Here is a 21,252-nt window from a genome sequence, read left to right as displayed (position 1 = left end):
TAAGATAAACTTCGGAGCTTGTGTACGAAGTCATTCCTTTCACCCACGTCATCCATAAACGCATCGACTGAAAAGAGACAACATTGCAGCTAAGAGGTCCTATAAAATCGGAGTGGGGTGGGAATGCGGTGGGAGCAGAAATGTGGTGTTGTTTACACGGTAGTGGGTGGTCCTGTCAGCCACCCAACTGCGAGAGCACCACTTTCCCGCACCTGTTGGTCGTAGAAGGTGTTGACGAATAGCGGTGTGTCCTTGTCGAAGGCGCCGGCGCGCCCGCCAGCCACCGTGACCATCGAGTCGAGGTCGGTCTCGATCCAGCTGTGGTGGTGACGGCGACGGGCGGCCGGGTCGGCCGGCTGCGGCTGGGTCAGCGCCGCCACCTGGCGGCTCAGCTCTCGCCGCTTCTGACTCAGCTCGTCGATCAGGCCCTGCACGCGCCGCAGCTCGCCCTCCAGCGCGCGCACCTGGACAATCGCGGCACAGCCCGTCAGAGCTGGAGCACAGGAGCTTGCCGGCAGCCAGGCAGAAGATTGAAATGTGGAGTCCCTTGTCGCGACATGGCACTTACATGCAGCCTGTCAGCCACGCAGACCAAACACAAAACAGACAGGCGAAGATGATCGACCGACTGGCTACGTCGCCAAACTCAAGCCTGGCTGATCCCGGTCAGCTGCCACGTAGTGACCATTTTACAAGCGCCGCAGCTCACAGCACACGACAGAGAGCAGCGCACCTCCTGGCCGCGGGCGGTCTCGCCTCCGCTGTTTTCCTGCATGGCTGTCTGGAGGCGCTGACGCAACATCATCATCTCTCGCTCCAGCCGGCCGTTCTCCGCCGCCGTGTCCTCCAGGCTCTGAGGGCGGGGCGGACGCTGCTCAATACATTCCAGCCAAGAGGGCGGAAGGGTTGTCATGCCCCGCTCCCTCCAGCGTAGACCCGAAAGGTCACGGTGGTGCGTGTGGGCGGGGGGGGGGGGGGGCAGAATCGCTAGGAAAATTTCCATGTAAAAGCTTTGACAAAATATAAAATTCGTCTTGGCGGGAGTCTTATCGATAAAAGCCACAAGCGACAATAATGCTTTCGTTGAACTCTTACTCGGGACTTAAGACCCCGGAACGTCTCTCTGAGTGTTTCCATGACATCTTTAGGTCATCAAGTCGCTCGCAGGTGCGGATAGGCTGCTGTGTTTCAGGGACAGCCCCCTCTCCGTCGGTGAGCCGATCATCCATGCGGCTGGATCCCAACATGATCCTGTTGACATCTCGCCGTCAACAGATGTGGCACAAAAGGGAAGAGCCGGCAGAAGCAGAGCCGCCGCCGACAGAGGCGAAGCGCGCCGGTACAAGGCTGCCGCCTCCGCCAGTGCGCAGCTAGCAAGCGCAACGCCCAACAAATGAAATCAGTGTAATGAATCCCATGCACGGGTATGACGAACATCTCTCAGCGCGACCCCGGCAGAGGCCGCCAGCTGAGCTGTGACGTCACATCGCCCACCTTGGCGCTGGAACTGAGGGCGGCACGGACGCGGCCCAGCTCCTGCTGGAGCGCGCGCTGCTGCAACAGCAGGCGCTCGGAGTCGCGCAGCGGCGCCCGGCCGGCCTCCTGACGAGTGGTTTCGATCCGACGCTCCAGCCGCTCCTAGGGTCGGAGGTCATCAGAAGGTCAGCCGAGGTCAGAGGTCAGCGGAGGCCGGCCGACCAGGTCAAGAGTCAGACGAGCTCAGAAGATCAAGTCAAATTTGATTCAGCATTGTAGTCAGACCGATGAAAACAGATCAATGTAGATGTTACGGAGTTGATTGGTGGCACAGTGCGGAACGAAATGTGCCGGGATCCCCTATGTGGCTTGCTGTGAAGACCGAGGGTTTGGTGAACATCGGCACCTCATAACACAGCAGCTCATATGATCATGCTGTACTCGTAGGAATAGACTGTGTTGGGTCGTGACGTTTGCGTTCCGAATACCGGCAACAATTTTGGTTTGATTATGGCGCAGCCGATGCACTATGTGCAATTATTACGATAGCAAATGTTTTGTATGTCGGACCAGTGCAAGTTCATAGCAGAACTATTAAGGACGGCTATGTGCAACAGGTAGCAGGATGATCATCGCGGAACGCGTTGTTAGTGCGTTAGACAGACCTAGGGATGTAGTTTCCTATGCAATTTGTGGAGGAGGGGGCAGTCCTCAACTGCACGAAGAAATCTGTCGAAATCCGGAAAGAAACGCATTTGTTCATTTTTTGGAGAAGGTTCAGCGTTTTTTTGTTGTTCGGTCTCCTCCCCCCCCCCCCCCCCCATCGACTGATTTTGTGAAACTACACCCCTGGGAGAAGCTCAAGCATGTGGCGGCACAATCCGTCAGGACACAATTCCTCGTCACTCACTCCCTCACACCAGTCAATCCACACACATACTTCAAATCACTACCCAGCAACGGACCAGCCATGGCCACGTGACCTTCGCTCCCGCTGCCGCCGCCAACCTCCAGCCGATCCGTGGCGCCACCTGCAATTAGTGACGTCAGCAGCCGTGCCCGCTGCAGCAAGCGTCAGTCCCGCGCCCGGCCGCCGCCAGTGCAAAAGCCGCCGCCTTCGCCAGTGCGCCAAGCAAGCGCGACGACCATCAGTCCCGACCTTGTCAGCGCGCAGACGCTGGATCTCGGCCGCCTGTCGGTTCAGTAGCTGGTCCAGAGCGAACAGCTGATCTACGCGCGCCTGCAAATAGTGCGCTGCCTGAAACGCCGCCCCCGGCGCGCTGTTCGCTCGGAGCGAAGTGAGCTTCGGCGGGAGCGGAGTGATCTTTGCTCGGAGCAGGAGTGAGCTTTGCTCGGAGCGGAGCGAGCTACGCTCAGAGTGGAGTGAGCTTTGCTCGGAGCGGAAGTGAGCTTCGACGGGAGCGGAGTGAGCTTCGGCGGGAGCGGAGTGAGCTTCGGTCGAAGTGGGTCCAGAAAGCTCGTTCGGAAAAGCGCAGTTTGCTAGGGATAGAGTGAGCTTTGCTTATAGTAAGGCCAGCTCGGTTTGAGTGTGACGACGCATGCTACGAGTGGAACGAGTCTGGCGGAAATCCAGGCGCGGGTCGCTCCGGTCTGAACGAAACTCGGCCGGGGGAGGGGGGGGGGGGGGAGGGGACTTCCCGGAGGAAATATCCGGTTCAGCTGAATCAGATGAGTATTGGATGGGACCGTTCACTTTCACCGGGACAAAATTCACTTGGAGCGGGCGAAGCGCGCTGGAAGCCGAGCACGACACACGGCCACAGCAGCGAGCGCCGGGCGCCCTGGCCCGGAACATTCTGCCGTACCTGCACATTGAACTGGTCACCGGCGAGCGCCTGCCAGTGGCGCTGCTCCTCGCGCTGCATGCGCCGCTCTTCCACGCGTTGGGAGAAGCGGCGCCGCTCCTGCAGCGACGGCCCGTCCGGCGGGGTCTCGTACAGCGACGACAGCTTCAGCATGTTGTCCACCAGGCTGATGAGCGGCCGCGTCAGCTCGTGCTGCCGATCACGTCAGGTCATAGAACGTCAGACAAAGCGTGCTGAATCGCATCGCCCGGCCGGCAGCAGAGGCTTTGTACGGGAACCATAACATTAGCGCGAACGTCTGAACATTCGACACCACCGGGTTATGGCTAGCTGGACGTCACATCATTATTAGCGCAAATTCACATCATCACCATCACATTAGCGCGAACGTCTGAACATTCGACAACACCGGGTTATGGCCAGCTGGACATTTTAATCTCGCGGCGTGCTTACAACAAGATGGACGCCATTTTATCCAATGCGAGGCTGCCACATCGAGCCTTTTACAGCAGCTTCTTCATGCCTGAGTTCAATTTGGCCAGAGGTCCGTTTCTGATTAAATCAGCCTGATCAATACGCTTCCCCATCATCATCTCCGAAAGCACGGAAGTCGAGTGGTTTAAAAGGAAACCTAACTGAAACTTGTCCCTGCTGCCAGTCAGCAGGGAGTTCAATGGCGAGAGGTCGAGCCAGAATAGGACGTTAAACGAATTCCTAGTTGATGGGCTTGTGGGATAGAGCACATAATCTTTAGGGTTCCATCCACCAGGACACGAGCTTCTTTCCACTTTATCAATGGAGAAACCGGTAAAACGTGTTATGGAGAAAATAACGTCCCGTAAACTCATGACAGCGGCAACCATAAATGCGACGCTTTTCAAGTACACTTGCAGATACCAGCTTGTACAGAAGAATGCTTGAAAATCTCTCATGTCAGGCAAGCGCATGGTACAATATACACTAAACTCACACTGCATCGTGCTGGAGAAATAATCGCGCGATCCAAACACTTAAAGCGATGCTCCCGTGGCATGTATGCTGCTAGGTTTCGACCAAAGCAAATGCTCAACACAAGGGAACGCCACTCGCTCGACGAAAAAGGACGTAGAGCGATACCTTACACTGCCCCAACGTTCCGCCCGGCGCCGATGGCCGCTCCAATGCACTTCCAGCGGGCCGTCACACAGCACCCGCTGCCGGTCGGCCACCCGTACCTGTTTGTCCAGCTCCTTGACTTGCGCGCGCAGTCTCTCCACGTGTTGGAGCGCGGCGTCGCTCTGTAGCGACTCCGTCTGCTGGCCGGCCAGCTGCAGACAGACGGGGCGCCGCGTCAGAGCTGGGCCGGCGGTGGCGGTGTGCTGGGCCGAGTGACGCGTGCCGGTGGCGCCTGTGGCGGGCGTGCCGCGCCCGACCGGCGCCGCCGGCCGCTGCAGCCCCCGCCTGACAATAGGAGCACGGCTGGCGGCGTGCGCTGTCAGGGGGTAGTGGAATGTGGCGTGGGGAAGTGGAATATGGACTCAGGAATGGTCTGTCGGGGGGCAGATGAACGTGGTGTCAGGACCGGCGGCATGTTGTGTCGGTGACCGGCGGCATGTTGTGTCAGGCGTCGGCGGCATGTTGTGTCAGGAGCAGGTGTCCGCAGTTCCTACCAGAGCGCGTGCAGTAGGCCGGCCGGACGGCGGCATTGTGGGACACGTGAATCGGCGGGCGTCGATACTGCCGTTGCCTGGCTGGCTGCTGCGGATCGCTGCGGTGTCGGGGAATGTCCATAGAACAGGCAAACAATGACCGTCAACCCGACAGCAACTCGCGGTGTGCGCAGTGGTACGGCAGCTGTGGCTGTAGATTGCGTCACGGCGGGAATGCTGTTTAATGGTGTTGCGTAATGCACAGGACACGAGGTTTCTTTCAGTGTTCTTCCAGGGTGACCATTGATTTTCTGCACCGACCTTGCCATGCCGCCCGATCACTAATGGTCAGCTACCGTGGAGGCGCGCTGCGGGGCTCAGGACGACACTGTACTAGAACCGCTTGGTACACAGCGTCCTCCATTGTGCGATGGCATGAAGTTGTTTGCGTGCGACAAACAGGGTCGGCTGAATGGTGAATCGATACGCCATGGAATGCGCCCCCTCCCCCGCGTTGCTGCCTGGTTGCGACGACACGAGGCGCTGTCGCTGTTTCGGCAATGACATCCGGGCACACACACTGACCACGTTCCCGTGAGAAACAAAGCCAGGGGGCCAGGGGTATATAGTGCAATGACGTCAGGCGAAGTTCGGAGACCGACCAAAATCAAGTAACGGTTTTATACCAAATACACTGATCAGCTGCGCGCAGCTTTCCATGACGCAGGACACGGGCATGATGCCGTTAGTTTACCGACCGATGGCACGGCCCCGCTACTGATAATTTTATCAGCACCACGTGAGTTGAATTGGTTCGTCAAGGGTCATCGACGAACGCCACATCCTCAGTGACTTAACCGATGTGTGCCACATTTCCAGTGAATCAACCGCTGCATGCGCCAAGGACAGTGCTGATATAAAATGACAGCAAATGCATCAACGCAAAGTGGATTTTTGTTGACGGGCGAAAGCAACACGTTCGAGCAGCAACCATCAAAGGCTTGGCACGCAGCCCTCCGGCGACGCGGCCGCGTGGCTCGCACAGCAGCCACTGAATAGAAGGGCTGTGGGTTCGGTCCGGGTTTGCACGGCGACGAGGGTCGCGGTCCATAGGCCGACCGCCCTTCCGCGTGGGGGACGCACGGTCCGGTACAGGTCAGGGAGGCAGGCTTGTCAGCATTGAGGCATGTGAGACACATGGGCAGACAGCGCATGCCAGCGGAAGTGACAGTGGCAGGGGCGCGGAAACCAGGGACAGAGGCTGAGTCCCGATTTTCTGAAAATTTAGCATTGACCCTATGAGAGTCGACTATAAAGAAGTAGTCAAAATCGGCTATAAACTCACTTTAAAGTAGGAAAACCTCAGTTTCCTACGAACAGCAGAGTCGTGGTGGGTTCTCAGGACGCGTCGTCAGCCGTGTTGTCCCCTCAACTGGCCTAGCCACCAACCAGGCACTGCCCTCCCGTGGAATCAAGTATTTTCAGAGGTTAGGAGCGCGCTAAGTTCGTCTGATAGTCCCTTTGTTCGGTACAGTTTCGCGTCTCCGGGAGGCGAACTAAGCGCCGTTATTCCTCTGACGCGGGTCCCCATTTCCGAGGCATGGCTCCCACGTTCATGTCGGGGCTCCAGCGTAACGGGCGAATTGTCTGCCATCGGTCGTATTGTAATTTGAGTCCCAGCACACTGAACCGTAGGTCTATTGTCTATTCATCGGTACCAACGGGAGATGACTTCAGGAGGAACGCACGGAGCTGACAATGGCAGTCTAGCAGAAAACCTCTCGAAGGGCCTTTGTTCATAGTAAGTAGGGCTTGGAGCATCAATACAGCACACAGTCATCACTGCTGCATGGGGTGTGTCTGCGAGCGTCCGTCTGCGGGTGCGTCAGGTTCCCTGTTCTCACGCGTGCATCTCAGCAGCACTGCGCGAGGGTCCTGCACGCATTCGTGTCGTACGCGGAGCCCGGGGGTCTGATCCAGCCGTGTGGTTGGCACACGCGGCGGCGCCAGGTCTGTAGGCGACCCTGCGGGGCTCGCGTGCCTCCGTTCCGCCCGGCCGGCAGGCCGGCAACCGCTCACCGCCGCGGTCAGCTGGTGGCGCGCGCGCTCCTGGGCGGCGGCAATGGCGGCACTCTGGCGACGCAGCTGGATCAGTAGCAGCACCAGCTCTTCGTTACTGCGACCCAGCAGATCACCGGCCTTCAGGTCCGAAATGAAGCCGGCCCCGACTGCGGCCCGCGGCGACGCCTGGGGGCAGAGCCGCCAGGTCAGGTCTGGTCACGGTCGTGAAGGCTACGATAGCGGGCAGCGGGCGCGTCAGGGGCGTGGCGAAATCGTCTGACGCAACGCGGTCAGCGTAAACAAGGCAGACACAACTGACTGGTTGGGCGCAAAATGACCCCAGAAGTCGGCGCGCCCTAAAAACTCAATCATCATCAACATCGTCATCATCATAACTGGCTGGTGCGTGTGGACAATGAAGACGAATGGCCGCCATTGAACAGGGAATCTAGGACAAGATGTAACATATATTGCGCAAAGCGCTCTTCATGCTAAAGGCTTCATGCTTGTGATTCCAAGATGACCAGCCACGCGTATTTTGAGCTGCAGCAGTGGAGGAAAAGTAGCGTAGCACGCGTAACTCGTTCTGTGCTGACCGCCACATGTCCTTGACGTTCAGATGTGGGCAGCCCGTGACGCTTCAGTGCGCGTCACGTGACTTAAACGACACGATCTGGTGCTCACTCGCCCGGCAACTACGGTAAGGATTGAGTCCTGCATAATATCACCAGATGCGGAGCACTCCCATCAGCGCCGCCAATGGCCTGACCCGGCCCTGTTTGGAAGCCCGGAGGAAGTCCATAAAATTTTATGAGGCGCAGCAAACGCCCAGCAGGGCGACTGGGAGAATTAAGTGCTGCTCTGATGTTCCCATCCCCTCATGGACGACATTTCTCAGCTCACGCCTCTCTCTCGTCAGCGGTGACCCGACAGAAGGTCCAGGCGTCGTCGCTCACTTCTGCCGGTGTAGCCCAAGCCGCGGAGCGCCGTACTGGTCGGCGTCGGCGGTTGGCAGGGTCAGCTGGGTGCGGTCGGCGTTGCAGGGCAACACGGCAAATGTCCAGGCCGGCAATCAATACCTCAGCGGCGATTGGCCGGGCTGGCCGGCGCCGACACCCAGGGTCGGCAGCGGCACCCAGGGTCGACAGCGACACCCAGGGGCGGCACCGACACCCAGGGTTGGCGCCGAGGTGAGGGCCGCACCTGACAGGTCTCTGAAGCGATGTCAGTCATGGCCCCAGTCGCCGGCTTCGAGCCGGAAATCTCAACTGGTCACCCCTGGACTCATTTCGCGTAGACGCTTACCCACTCCTGTGGCGTATCCTCTTGTAAAGCGCCTATCAATGCAGCCCGGCAGCACCGTTTTTAGCATGCTCGCAGCGTGGATCCTTCGACTCCGACCGGAGGCCTGGCTCAGGGAGACCGGTCAGACCTGCCCAGACCAGGCTGCTGGCGACGGGCCCGACCTCTGACCGGCCCGCCGCCGTGCCGGGCCGACCCGAACCTGACCGGGGGGCGTGCCTGGCACGCTCGGAGCTGGCCGCCGACGGACGCCACAGGCGCGGTCGGCGGTCGGCACGACCCAGCCATTCGGCGTAATTACGTCCCAGTCGCGGCCACCGCCACCGACCGCGCCGAGCGGACGCCCAATCAGGGACACCGTGGCGTGCGGCAGAGGACCAGCCACGGCCTGCGTGATGTGAGGGAACACCATTTCTTAGCGACAAATGAGCAGCCCAACAGTATGAGAGAAGCTTGTTGAAGGACATCGACAAGTTTATATCGACAATAAATACCTCTAGCCTGTTCATCTGTTTGTCCTCGGGACTTCATACCGCAGACAGATCCTTACTTATCTCAAACATCAAAGTTCTCTATATCATCCCAGTCACATCGAAACTAACCAAGATCCGCACGACGTGCGTGAGGAACCCCAAGCACGATCTGCGTGACATGTGGCAAGTGTCTAATCACGGCGTAAAGGAAAGCATCGACACGTGATCCGGTGGCGGCGGAGGTCGGCTACGAACGCCGGGTCGTGCCGCCGCGGACACGCCGACCGGACCGTAATCATACGGCGCCGGCGGTGCTAGTCGATGGTTCGGCGGGGCCTCCCGAACAGATGATGAGCCCTGATGAGGGTTACCAGGACGACAGGCGGCCGGCGGGGGGAGGGGGGACAGCGAGCTTGCGAGCGGTGGCAGCCGGTAGCAGCGAGCCGAGCGGACAGCGACAGCCGGTCGCAGCAAGATAGCCTCGCATTGCGACAGTCGGACACACAGCGGTGTCACGATGGCTCCAGTCGGACACAGTGGGAAAGCTTCATGCAGCGACAGCCTGATACGCTCGAGACGCTGCAGACAGGGACCGCCGCACACAGCGGGACGTGTTGGACGTCGAGCGTCGGACATATCAGGACATGTCGGACGTCGAGCAACGGACACAGCGGGACGTGTCGGACGTCGAGCAACGGACACAGCGGGACGTGTCGGACGTCGAGCAACGGACACGACGGAAAGTGCCATCGCCGGGGTTAATCACCATCGCCAGAGTTCGGGCAGGCGCGAGCGGCGCCCAGGTCGGCAGCTCGCGTCACTTTTGTCCGGCATGGAGGACGGCAACAGCGATCCAAAGCCACTGGCAACAAGCGTGGTAGGGCCTGGAACCCCACCGTTCTCATCGGTTTAGACAGATCACACGTCTGGAGAACGAATGGAGCTCAGTGATGTGTAGTAATGAGTATCACCTTACTGAGCAACGACTTATTACCGCGAAATATGGTAGAAACTGCAGGCAAGAGGCCATAGCTGACATGAACAGTGAGACCATTAGCGTTCTTCCAAATAAATATATTGACGAACCACGAGGACAACACCCATGGACGATTTGTTAGCGGGCAGCTGTGAACGAAGAGATAAAGTTGGCGTACGACGAGACAAATGTGTTTAACACGCGGACGGCGATCATGATGGCCGAGGAGCGGGACAAAAGCCAGTCTCCTGCGAGTACCGTTCACTTGATAACAAAACACCGCTGTAAAGGTAATGCGTTTTCTTCGTGTTTCCTCGCGGCTGGAGAAAACACGTACTATATCAGTGAGCGGATCTGTAAATTCATCTTTCATCTCGCGGATCTAATTTTCCATCGATGACAGGCGGACGCTGATGGCTTCAGGCAACGGTACCCGCGGCAGCGCGGACAAAACGACGGACACCACATCACTCCACCACCCACACCGCAGTCGGACAGTGGCGCCTCTGAAACATGATAGCAGAACCGTCAGGGTTTTGGAAACGGCATCGATCCGGGCCAAATGAGGTGGAAGTCGATACGCTCTTTGGCGCGGAAGCCGTACACAGGCGCATCGACTTCGTTGACCGGCTTCAGTCGATTATGTTTCTAGCGACTTTTTAGGCTTCACTGGAAAGAACGAAAACACCTGACTGCGCTTTTGCCGAAACATATTTCGCCACACGAATCTGCGTGGACCCGTATAAACACGCACCATGAAAAGCTTTCACAAAGTCTCCGTATCTCAGATCGCTTTATCCACTGCAGGACTGCCCCAGCGTCTGCATGCCACTGGTCCCCGCTGTTCTACTTCATTTTCCATCTGTCTGCGACGATGTCTGCCTCTCGCCTGCCGCTTCCCACATGGCATTCTCAACAAACCCGCCCCTTGCCATGGCTGTAAGGCTGGTGGCGGGCTTTGTTCTAAGGTGACAAGGAGTGCCGCGCAGCCCGTAGAGAGCTCAGGATGCCCCTGACACTGGCCACGGTTCAAAGACAACAGCATGGATGCAGCAATGCGGGCGCGGCGGCTGCGTGAAGAAATTACATCACCTGCCACTCTCCCGTGGCCAGATAACACGATACGCGACCGCTCCATAAATCAGGGCGGTACGCAACGCTCTACTTAGCGCTGCTAAACGGTCTTGAATACGGAACCTGTCAACGTCCGAGACACTGATACGGAGTGTTGGGATCCACAGGCGATTAATTCCAGGAAAGTTTCTCACGAATCATCCCATTTCGTTGTTTATTTTCACCGGAGCGGCATCCAGTCGTCAATGCCGGTCTTTTTCCGTGACAGTCGTGCCCTGAGCGGCCAGCCTCTCTCTCGCTCTGCTCGGTTCAGTTGACCGGCGACCCGTGACCACTTCCAGTGACCCAGACAGACAAGGGTGGCAACCTCTGACCTTTCCCTGGCGGCGTGACATTTCGTCCGGCGGTGGGACGATTGTCGTCCCAATACAGCCCGGGGAACAGCTGCCGGGGCGAACGGGAGCCAATGACCGTCCATGAGTGACCAGCGCCGTTACATACCTGCTGCAATGATGCACCGAGGCGCCCCCAAGTGAGACGGGACGTGGTCGACCGGTCATGCGGAGGTCGCCCGTGCTGCCCCCCCCCCCCCCCCCCCCCCACTTACCCGGCACGGTTCGAGGCCACCACAAACCAGTGCCGGCATGGACGCACAGACGGCATAATGGCCGTTTCGCGACAGGTACCCAGCAGCACGCCGCGTTGTAGGCTCCTGCGTGCAAGATGCCCTCAGAAAGTACTATGATCGGCGGCTGTGAGTGGCAGCTACAAGGACGATCGCCGGCAAGGACGCTCGTGCCACAGTGACGAGCGAGCTCGACGGAATTTGTTGCCAAAAGCAGCTCGGCAGCAGACCGCAGCACCAGATCGCTGACATTCAGTCCGGGATCGGGACTGAGATGCCCAATCATCGGATATTCAGCATCGACCACAAGACGACGTGGAAATGCAAATGTAATATAGCGCAGATGATATAGTATCTACAGGGATGAGGCGTATACAGATGGAATACAGATGGGTGGCATCGGGACTCTGTTGAATTAGCAAAATGTTGAATGAAAGCTGGGCGGTAAATACAGTAGTCGAGCCGAACTCAAAGGCATTGCGAAAGTCGTTACACTGACGTTTTCCCGCAGACGTGCGGTAAGCTTGGCGCAGTGAGCGCCCACAGGCATGCAATGGTGGGTCGACGCGTGATATCGACTGCGGCGGAATTCCCTCCCAGCGTGCAGGGTAGCGCACTTTTACGAACTCCGGTATCACTGACCCCATTCTGTCACGTGGATCGTGCCTATGAAGCGGCGAGTACGGTGCCCCTGAATGAAAACATAGTGTGCGAAGGAATGCAACTACTGCGGTCAACACAAAAACCTGACGAACGAAACGAAAGGAATCTGGTCAGAATAATCAGCTTGAGGAAAACAATTTCGTAATGACATCATGGTAGCTCGATACCTGTATTGCTAGGAAGCTACACAAGTGTGTTTTAAAGCAAAACCTGAGATACATAAAAATCCCTAAATATCTTGGGACATCAATATACTCCACCCCTGGTTATATTTTTCCGAACAAGATGTGACGCAATGGCGCAACTGGGACCAACTGAACAATAAGCGGACAAAAAGCACGTCCAAGTCCAAAAAGCACGTCCAAGTCAAGGCAGACGTGAAAAAGACGAGCTCGGTGATGCTTTTCCAGTAACGACTGGTGGCCGAGACGGCTCGGCTCAGCCCGCAGAAGGCAGCCGAGGTCCGCACAATGAGGCTGACAATGACGTCGACAATCGGTCTAACGACGCACCCCCGGGCAAACGGTCGGAAATGACCAGCAATTGTTACCCCGACAATCAGATGGCCGGCGAATCGCAGCGTCACGAAGGCCAGGCCCCGCCGGAGGCGCTGCCACGGTAGCGCCATCAGCGAACGTTTGCACCGTGAACGTGCTGGGAGCGGGGGGAGGGGGGGGGGAGAGGGGGCTTGCCGGCGGGCGGACGACAGGTGGCACTGTTGAGACCACGCCAGGAGTCCCCCCTCCGTGACACAAGGCACAGCCAGGGTCCAGCCCCGCCGACCGCCGTGTCTGTGCCCTGGTTCCGCGTCTGCAGCCCGTCTGCTGGCCAATGGGCCGGGCTGTAATTTGATTCCCGGCGGCGGCAGGCCGCTCCCAGGCTGGCTGAAGCGGCGGAGGTGCCAACAGACGGCCGGCCCGCCTACCACACGGCGCCGGCAGCTCAGGGCTGTTGTCGGCGGAGACGACGGCCATGCAGACGCCGGGCCGCTACAAAGGCCGACAAACATTGCCGAAACTGCAGTGGGATGGTAGAACTTGTATAGCAGTGTGTTTCGGTCGTGCTCTGCCAGCTTGTTCCAGTTGGTTCCAACACTGAAACGCACCACCGGGCGTTCCAATCTAATTCACTGCGGACACCGTTCGAGCCGACCTCGGCCACGTCGAGCAGCGACTGTAAGTCGCATGACAAACGCATTAGTCAAATGAGCGCCCACAGCGTGGCCGCACGGACGTCGACAAATGACCCATAATGTGCACATAGTCACCCTTCACGCCACGGCCGGCACGGCCTGGCACACCACATTCGTCAGCAACCGTCCTGCCAGCGCGCATCCCGGCAGGCCGCGCCACTGCTCGCCGCACCCACTCCGGCGCGGCGGGCCGTGTGGGAACGCTTCCGGTCAGTCCTGACCCAAATACCAGGCAAAGACGCGGCGACCGCTGCATCTCGGAATCTTCCGCGGCGAAGCGGGTCAAGACGACTTTACCGCGGCGTTAATTACCGGCGGCCCGGCCGGGATGCGGGTGCGATGCATCACCGCGGCGGGGAGCGGCCGGCGGCCGGCGGCCGGCTCTCGGAGCGGCACCGCCTCCGCACCGGCCGCCGGGCCCGCCCGACAGCAACAAACGTGCCGTGCGGGGCGGCGTGCGCGCCAGTCAGCCGCCTCCTTAAACATTAAACCGCCCCCGGCGTGCGGCTGTGGCGTGCCATTTGTCTCGCGGCTGGCGCCCGGCTGCCGGCGCCGCTCTGTCTTCTCAGCTTCTATGTCGCTCCGTGCCCCGATGCCGCTCTGTCGTCTCAGTTCCACCTCTGTCGTTCCGTGCCCCGCTGCCGCTCTGTCGTCTCAGTCCACCTCTGTCGTTCCGTGCCTGGCTGCCGCTCTGTCGTCTCAGCTCCACCTCTGTCGCGCCGTGCCTGGCTGCCGCTCTGTCGTCTCAGTTCCACCTCTGTCGTTCCGTGCCTGGCTGCCGCTCTGTCGTCTCAGTTCACGTCCACCTCTGTCGTTCCGTGCCTGGCTGCCGCTCTGTCGTCTCAGTTCCACCTCTGTCGTTCCGTGCCTGGCTGCCGCTCTGTCGTTTCAGCTCCACCTCTGTCGCTCCGTGCCTGACTGCCGCTCTGTCGTCTCAGCTCCACCTCTGTCGCTCCGTGCCTGGCTGCCGCTCTGTCGTTTCAGCTCCACCTCTGTCGCTCCGTGCCTGGCTGCCGCTCTGTCGTCTCAGCTCCACCTCTGTCGCTCCGTGCCTGGCTGCCGCTCTGTCGTTTCAGCTCCACCTCTGTCGCTCCGTGCCTGGCTGCCGCTCTGTCGTCTTCAGCTCCACCTCTGTCGCTCCGTGCCCCGGTGCCGCTCTGTCGTCTTCAGCTCCACCTCTGTCGCTCCGTGCCCCGGTGCCGCTCTGTCGTCTCAGCTCCACCTCTGTCGCTCCGTGCCCCGGTGCCGCTCTGTCGTCTCAGCTCCACCTCTGTCGCTCCGTGCCCCGGTGCCGCTCTGTCGTTTCAGCTCCACCTCTGTCGCTCCGTGCCTGGTGCCGCTCTGTCGTCTCAGCTCCACCCTCTGTCGCGCCGTGCCCCGATGCCGCTCTGTCGTCTCAGCTCTTCTCTCGTTCCGTGCCCCGCTGCCGCTCTGTCGTCTCAGCTCCACCTCTGTCGCTCCGTGTCCCGCTGCTGCTCTGTTGTCTCAGCTCCTCTCTCGTTCCGTGCCCTACTCCCGCTCTGTCGTCCAACTCCGTCGATACGCGCCCCGCCGCCTCCCTGCGTTCTCCACTCTGCTGACGCCCGCTCACACCCAGCGTCCGACAACAGCTGCTCAACGGTCCCCGTTCGAGCGTCAGTTTTCGTTCCTCTTTGTCATTATTCTACACCAAGACCTGTCTGCCACTGGATAACCTGTTCGTAGGCACGTATAACTGCAGCGGGTGAAGAGACAGTTCTTCCTAAGCAAGAGGGCCTGCTCTTTCATGGAAAGAAACCAAGTAGAGACAACGTTGGCATTCCAACGCTCAATACGCCTGAAATCAGTTATTCTGCTTGCCCATCAATGCACATGCAAGCCAACGTAGGCATATTACCCTATTTTGTTCTTCCACGCTGTCGTTTTGTTACCCTCGTACCTGGACCTTTGCCTCACGTTCTGAGGAGAACTGATTAGCACACCCAAGCCGCATGACCAGCCCCCATACGCTAGTCAAGCCAATAAGTCGACGTTTACCAAGGCGCCCGCCCATTTTCCCAATCTTGCTTGCATTTTTGTTAATTCGCAGGTCGCTTCTGTCAGTCTCTTCGTCTCTTGGTCTTTTCGTGTCCCAATCTACCGATCTTGTTATATTTTGATCCCCTTCTCAGTTCTTCCGACTCCCTATTCACCGGTATCTTGGTTTCCACATCCCCATTTCTCTGTGCCTTCCCCTTTCCAGTCCCCATCGCTGTTTACCGTAGTGTACCGTCTCTCAGCTTCTCTGCCTCATTGACTCCTTGTCTCCTCGTCTCATCCTAACCCAGCTCCGGCTTTTGATCTCCCCATCCCTTTGTCTGGCCGTCCCTTTGCATCTCTGTCTCCTTTTCTTCCACTTCACGGTCTCCGTCTTCCAGCGGCTCTGTCTTCCAACTTTTCATCTTTCCCCTACCCGAATCTATGTCTCCCTGCCTCTGCTTCCCATTCTGCCGTCTATCCCCCTCATAAGGCCTGAATTGCTTGCCTCGTATCCCAGTCGGCATTGTCATCCCCCTAGTCCAAAGCACGTCCCTGAACGCATTCTTCACCGTCTCTTCCTTTCTCTCCTTCCATGTTCAACCTCCCCTCCATCTCCTCGTCTCTCCGTCGTACCCTCCGTTGGCTTCTCCCCTCCGTCTACATGCCGCCCAGCTACGCTTCCTCGCGTTGGCCAGTCAGCTGGGGATGCGCACCGGCTGACGGCGCCCCGGAAATACCGGTCGAACAGCGCTCCGGCCGGCGGCGGACGCGGCGCACCTCGGCGGCCGCTCTGTCGCGCCCGCCGCCCGCCTTCGGGTCGGCCCGGCCGGTAATTACGCGTGCCAACGGAGCGCCTCCCAGAGCCGCAGGCACCGGCGGCCGGTAAGCGCACCCACAGAAATGCTGAGAAGAACTGTCGGGAGCCAGACTCCCGGTACGAGGCGCGATCGATCCCGTAACAGCTATTCGTCGGCACTTGTGGAACAGGTCACGATCGGGTGGCTTCTGAGAACGCGTTTGAACGAAGCGCACCGCGAAAGGCCTCCCGAGGCTGGGAAGCGATACAAACCACGACGGCCCACGACAACGGCTGAATTCTGCGGGGCGCGGCCGCAAGAACAATTACAATAACAATGGCGGGTGACGGACGTGATAGATGGCGCGCAGCTAACGGGGCAACATGTGGCTGATTAAGTGGCTGCAAATGGACGCATCACAGCAACACATAAATCAGCGACATCAACTCGCCATCGAACGTTCGCTTAGAGGAAGTTGAGGACGATCAGCGCAGTTGCTGGCATGGCATGGCGGCTGACATCTTACTGACAGCCAGAAAACACCTCATGCCCTCATATGGAACAAACAAAGAGCCTCAAAACAGACAGCTCAATGGTCGATTTTTCGGACTTCCACGGTGATGCGACTATTATTAGGACTATGAGTCCGGCATGGTGCTAGTGTTCGAGATCTACAATTTGTTTGATGCAAATGCAGCTCTAAAGTGAGTAGATTTCCTGCTACCTGGTGAAAAGGTTGGGATTGGGTGCTGCAACGACCAAAGCGCAGATCAGCTCTGATGAGGGAGGCAATGAAGTGCACAACGGTTAATCAGGTGCACATTATGATCACACCCACATGCACATTGAAATGCGCATTGGTTAATCCCCGCAACTAATTTCCGCTCCTTGAGCCACTACATAGCTGTTAGCATTCACTGTTAGCCCTTTTCGCAAAGAAGTAAATGTTGCTTTTGGACGTGGCGAGAACGCCACAACGCCCACTTAAGTCCCAATTCCCAGAGCGGGTGGGAAAGCCCGTGAAATGAAGCATCCGACATCATTCGCACCCGGGCTGTGGCACTAAATCCGGCTGAAAGGCGCAACTGAATCTCATGGGAACCGCAATTGAATCGCTCGTACTACGGGGCCCGGCATAATTCACACTCAGTACTACACAACAATGGCGAGTAATTGGCGGTGAGAGCCCGGCCGGTCAGCCGGAGGCCACGCTCTGCCAGCGGTGGGCTCAGGCGCGGCTGCGGCCGGCACTGCGCGCCAGTATAACCCGGCGGCTCCTCGTGCCTCGGATGGGTCAGACTGGCCCCGCACAGCACAACATCGGCCTGCGGACATAAGTACCGCTGAAGTACCCGGAACGCCGCTGTTCCGCTGACAGGTCGGCACTGGTGTGCGAACGGTGGCCCTGGGGTCCGCGCAGACAGCGCTATCCAGGCCTGAAGGTAAGCCAGGTGAATCAGAAGGACAGTCGTGACGAAGACGGCGCGCCACGTTCCGATCTCCATTTTCCATTTGGTAGCTAACCGCATTTATCGTTTATATATATATATATATATATATATATATATATATATATATCGATAACATATGATAGTAAGATGGTTTTCCATTTGATAACTAACCGCAAACCACGTTCACGGCACAAATTAAAAGTTAAACGTAACTTGTGTTGGATGAATGCCAACACTAAGCCGACATTTTTAGACATATGCTGGTGGTACTCAACGATGCAATAGCTACCAGGTTTCTCAACCGGAGGAGTGTTATTTGCTTTAACAGCCTAAGTTTAACGGAATATGATGATGTTGCTGCGCCACGATAGTCATCTTGGACATAACTCTTCTGGCTAAGTCGCAACAATTTCAAATGGTAGTGCATTCAGGACACACAAATTTTAGTTCGAAACAAAATGTCTTGCACATTATCTCCTTTGGTATGCATCAAAAGGTCGCCCACCGATCTTTCAAAACCAGGATGTGACTCATAACTTTGTTCTTCTGCCGGACAAAGACAAAAAAGGCCACAGAGAAACCAGCCCTTAGTTGACCTCAAAGAAGACGGGCCACTTCCGGCAATCAATACCGGAAAATAACCAGACAACTCGCTGCCAGTGAACTCGCCCCACTAAGTTTCATTCCCAGACGAGGGCTATGGAATAGGCACGAGAAAATCGCCCACTGGTGCATGAGCAAAGACCATAATGATTCAGGAAAGGCCGTGGACGAGGGCGCCGGACAAAAGACCGCCAACTCCCGGCAGCACGACCAGTACCGAGCAGGGGCACCTCGGGGCACTCATTTACCCGCGCCAGTCCGCTAGACCCAGACGGGCGGGTCACTGGTAGTGATGTCACTTAGGGCTTGGCTGATCGCGCCCGCAGCCAGCCCAGTCCCGGCGCCGGCTGGTCTGACCGCCCCCCCCCCCCGCAGTCAGGCCAGGCCAGGCCAGGCCAGCCCTGCTGCCGCCGACTTCAGCGTCCGGCCGTGCACCGTTGCCGGACGAGCGACCAGCGCTCCACGGTGGAGCGCCGCTGCTGCACGGCCCCCGTGTACACGGCGGCACCTAGCGTGATATCCAGTGTGCCTGCCGTGCCCGACGAGAGTCAACGGGCCACTGACTGGCCGACACGCGGCGCCTCTCCAGGGACGCCCGCCGACCGACGGACACTCTCGTATTCCTGTGCGTGCGCCAATTACGCCGCGTGACTGACCAGCGTCCCGCCCGTCGCTGCATTATCACATCATGCGGCGTAACACGGCGCGCGGCGCACCCTGTGGGTCCGTCCGCCGTCCAGAATAGACCGCGACGGGTGGAGCTGGCCGACCGGACCACCTCCGTCGCGGAGGGCCTCGCGGGTCATCCATCTCTACGCCGGTCACGGCTTCTCGTCCCCTCCCCCTGGCTGGCGACTGGGCGCCGCCGGGCTCGTTACGGCGCCGGCAATTAGCCTGCGGGCGCGGGCCGTCCGACGGACCAACGCGGCAGCAGTGGGACGCCGTAGCCCGCGGGTGCGGGCGTCTGACCGCCGTCCGACCGACCGGCGCGGCGGCAGTGGGACGCCGTAGCCCGCGGGTGCGGGCGTCTGACCGCCGTCCGACCGACCGGCGCGGCGGCAGTGGGACGCTGCAGAGGCCGGCCGACACGGGCCGGCCCGTTAGGACGCCGGTCGCGGCCTGCGCGGCTGCACAGAGGCACGCGCCTCCTCTGCAGTCGGAGAGAGTCCGACGGGGCCGTGACCCCGCCGACTAAACGCCGGCTAACGCGCTGACCGGGCCGCGCTCCGAAGCTCGGCTAACCGCACGCGGCGATGGCGGCGGCGGCGGTGCCCGGTTTGCTCGGCTGGCCGGTGAGCTCAAGGAGACTGGATTGACGCTCTCAGAATGACTTACCGCACCGCAGACCACGGTTCGGCGGTTGTGCTTATGGATTTTGACGTGTAGTATGGAGCGCTTATTTGCACGCGCCACACGGGAAGTGGTACGACGATAGACGGTGGCCACGCCAACAGCTAGATCAAAGGCACACTATTCCCGAGAACTGAATTTTTCATCGACCCTCAAATTTTCAATCCGTTAGCCGGCGCACAAGGTCGCGACGCTGGCGGCCGGCACGGTCACGTGCGAGGATAAATCTTGTAGCTCGGCCAGCGGCCGGCCGGCCGGCCGCTCCAGACCTCCCAGCGGCGCCCGTGATGCCGCCGGCCGGCATTCCCAGCGGCGCGATCTCGCACTCTGCTGGCGATTCCGCGCGGCGTCGACAGTAGGGCGGCCGTCGCTAGCCAGGACGACACCTGCGCCCCTCGGGCCCCAGACGGGACCTCGCGCGGCTACCAATCCGCCGGCCGATCAATGCAGGTGGGCCCGCCGTCCAGCGTGGTTGGCTCGGCGCGCGCGGCCGCACGGGGCGCGAGGCGTTTTTGCGGAGCCGAGAGGCTCCGGCGTGGTGACCAGCAGTACCGTTAGCGGCCTCTGCACGGCACCTGGAGACGCGGCACGCAGCAGCCAGCCGGCAGCGGCGGCACCTGAGCGCTGGCCAGAAGCGGCTGGTCGTAAGGCCAGAGACTTGCCCCGAGAAATGTCATGCGGTGAGAAGGGGCAGCAAAGCCCGCAGTGCAGAGCCACTGGACGGGAGAGGCCAGCGTGCACGGCCGAGGAGCGACCTCACGTCCGTAGGAGGCAACCGCATGAGAACATGAATGAATGTGCGGATTTTGGGAACACCGGCGGACGAACGTGCGGTACATTAACAACGAGGCTGCCGCTGAAAGTCAATCGCGGGGCAGTTTCTCAACATCATGTTCCGTTGTTGAGGAGAGAGCGTCACTCACATGGGCACGTCAGCACGTGGCCGACCAAAGCCTCAGTCCGCGTTGGCCCCGCCGACAAACACCGGCCCAAACCGGTCTCGTGGTGCCACGGCACGGCCGGCGAGCGGCGCTGGCGGCATGTCCCGAGCGGCATTTCCGCCTGGCCGCCCTCCAGGCTGCAAAAACCGCCTGTCGGATTCTGTTGCGGAGTATCGTGTGGCGCGGCTGAGCGCTGACGTGACGACCGGCCTCGGGGCTCGGGGGCCGCGTGTGGGGGTGGGGGGCGGACAGGCGACTGAGCCGGGCTCAGCGTCGCTCAGACATTGGCCTCTGAGACGGGGCGGCGCGCCGCTGGCGATAGTACAGCCGGGATGGTGACGACGCCAGGGGCGAACCGTTACCAGTGTTACGCAACGGACTGGACCAGCTCGCACGTCGGACATCGCAGGACGTAACAGACAAAGCCAAGGCGGCCACAATAGACGGTGAATAGACGCGAGGGTCTAAATCGCCAAACTGAATCGGACTGCGGAGTCATCTTCCAAAGAAAAGGAGCGTATCGTAACGTATAAAGAATATCGGCGTGCCCGCCCGCTGCCTGGACAGGACGTGTGCCTAGCACCAGCTAAGGCTGACATCCCTCATCATCAGCACAACTGCTCCGTTAGTCTCCCATCCCGCCCCAGCCTGTCGGAAGCTGACCCAGTCAAATGAAGGATTCCGGAGCGGACGTGCTGTATGGAGAGGCCGCGCACGATACCGTCCGTCAGCTCCAAACGGGAGTCGGCCGCCAGTCCGGCCTCAGACACCAGTCGCATTACCATAATCCCGGTCCGGCGTGGCGCACCGGGCCCG

At 59.3% G+C, this 21,252-nt stretch overlaps 1 protein-coding gene across 1 annotated transcript in view; it reads right to left on the bottom strand.

The window, feature by feature from the left end:
• Positions 1-152: 152 nt before the first annotated feature.
• LOC119091519 (uncharacterized) overlaps positions 153-21,252 on the bottom strand; it is a 93,806-nt gene continuing 72,706 nt past the window's right edge. The window contains exons 13-20 of the mRNA XM_037214326.1: positions 7,061-7,177; positions 4,517-4,609; positions 3,303-3,494; positions 2,636-2,716; positions 1,495-1,638; positions 734-853; positions 400-464; positions 153-318 (exon numbers count right to left, since the gene is read on the bottom strand). Coding sequence (XP_037070221.1) covers positions 153-318; positions 400-464; positions 734-853; positions 1,495-1,638; positions 2,636-2,716; positions 3,303-3,494; positions 4,517-4,609; positions 7,061-7,177 — 978 coding nt within the window. The remainder of the gene's footprint in view (positions 319-399; positions 465-733; positions 854-1,494; positions 1,639-2,635; positions 2,717-3,302; positions 3,495-4,516; positions 4,610-7,060; positions 7,178-21,252) is intronic.

This window comes from Pollicipes pollicipes, unplaced genomic scaffold, assembly GCF_011947565.3.
Source record: "Pollicipes pollicipes isolate AB1234 unplaced genomic scaffold, Ppol_2.1 Scaffold_3447;HRSCAF=4054_pilon_pilon_pilon, whole genome shotgun sequence".
Taxonomy (NCBI): Eukaryota; Metazoa; Arthropoda; class Thecostraca; order Pollicipedomorpha; family Pollicipedidae; genus Pollicipes; species Pollicipes pollicipes.
The sequence above is the reverse complement of the archived record's forward strand: the minus strand, read 5'-3'. Positions and strand labels throughout refer to the sequence as shown.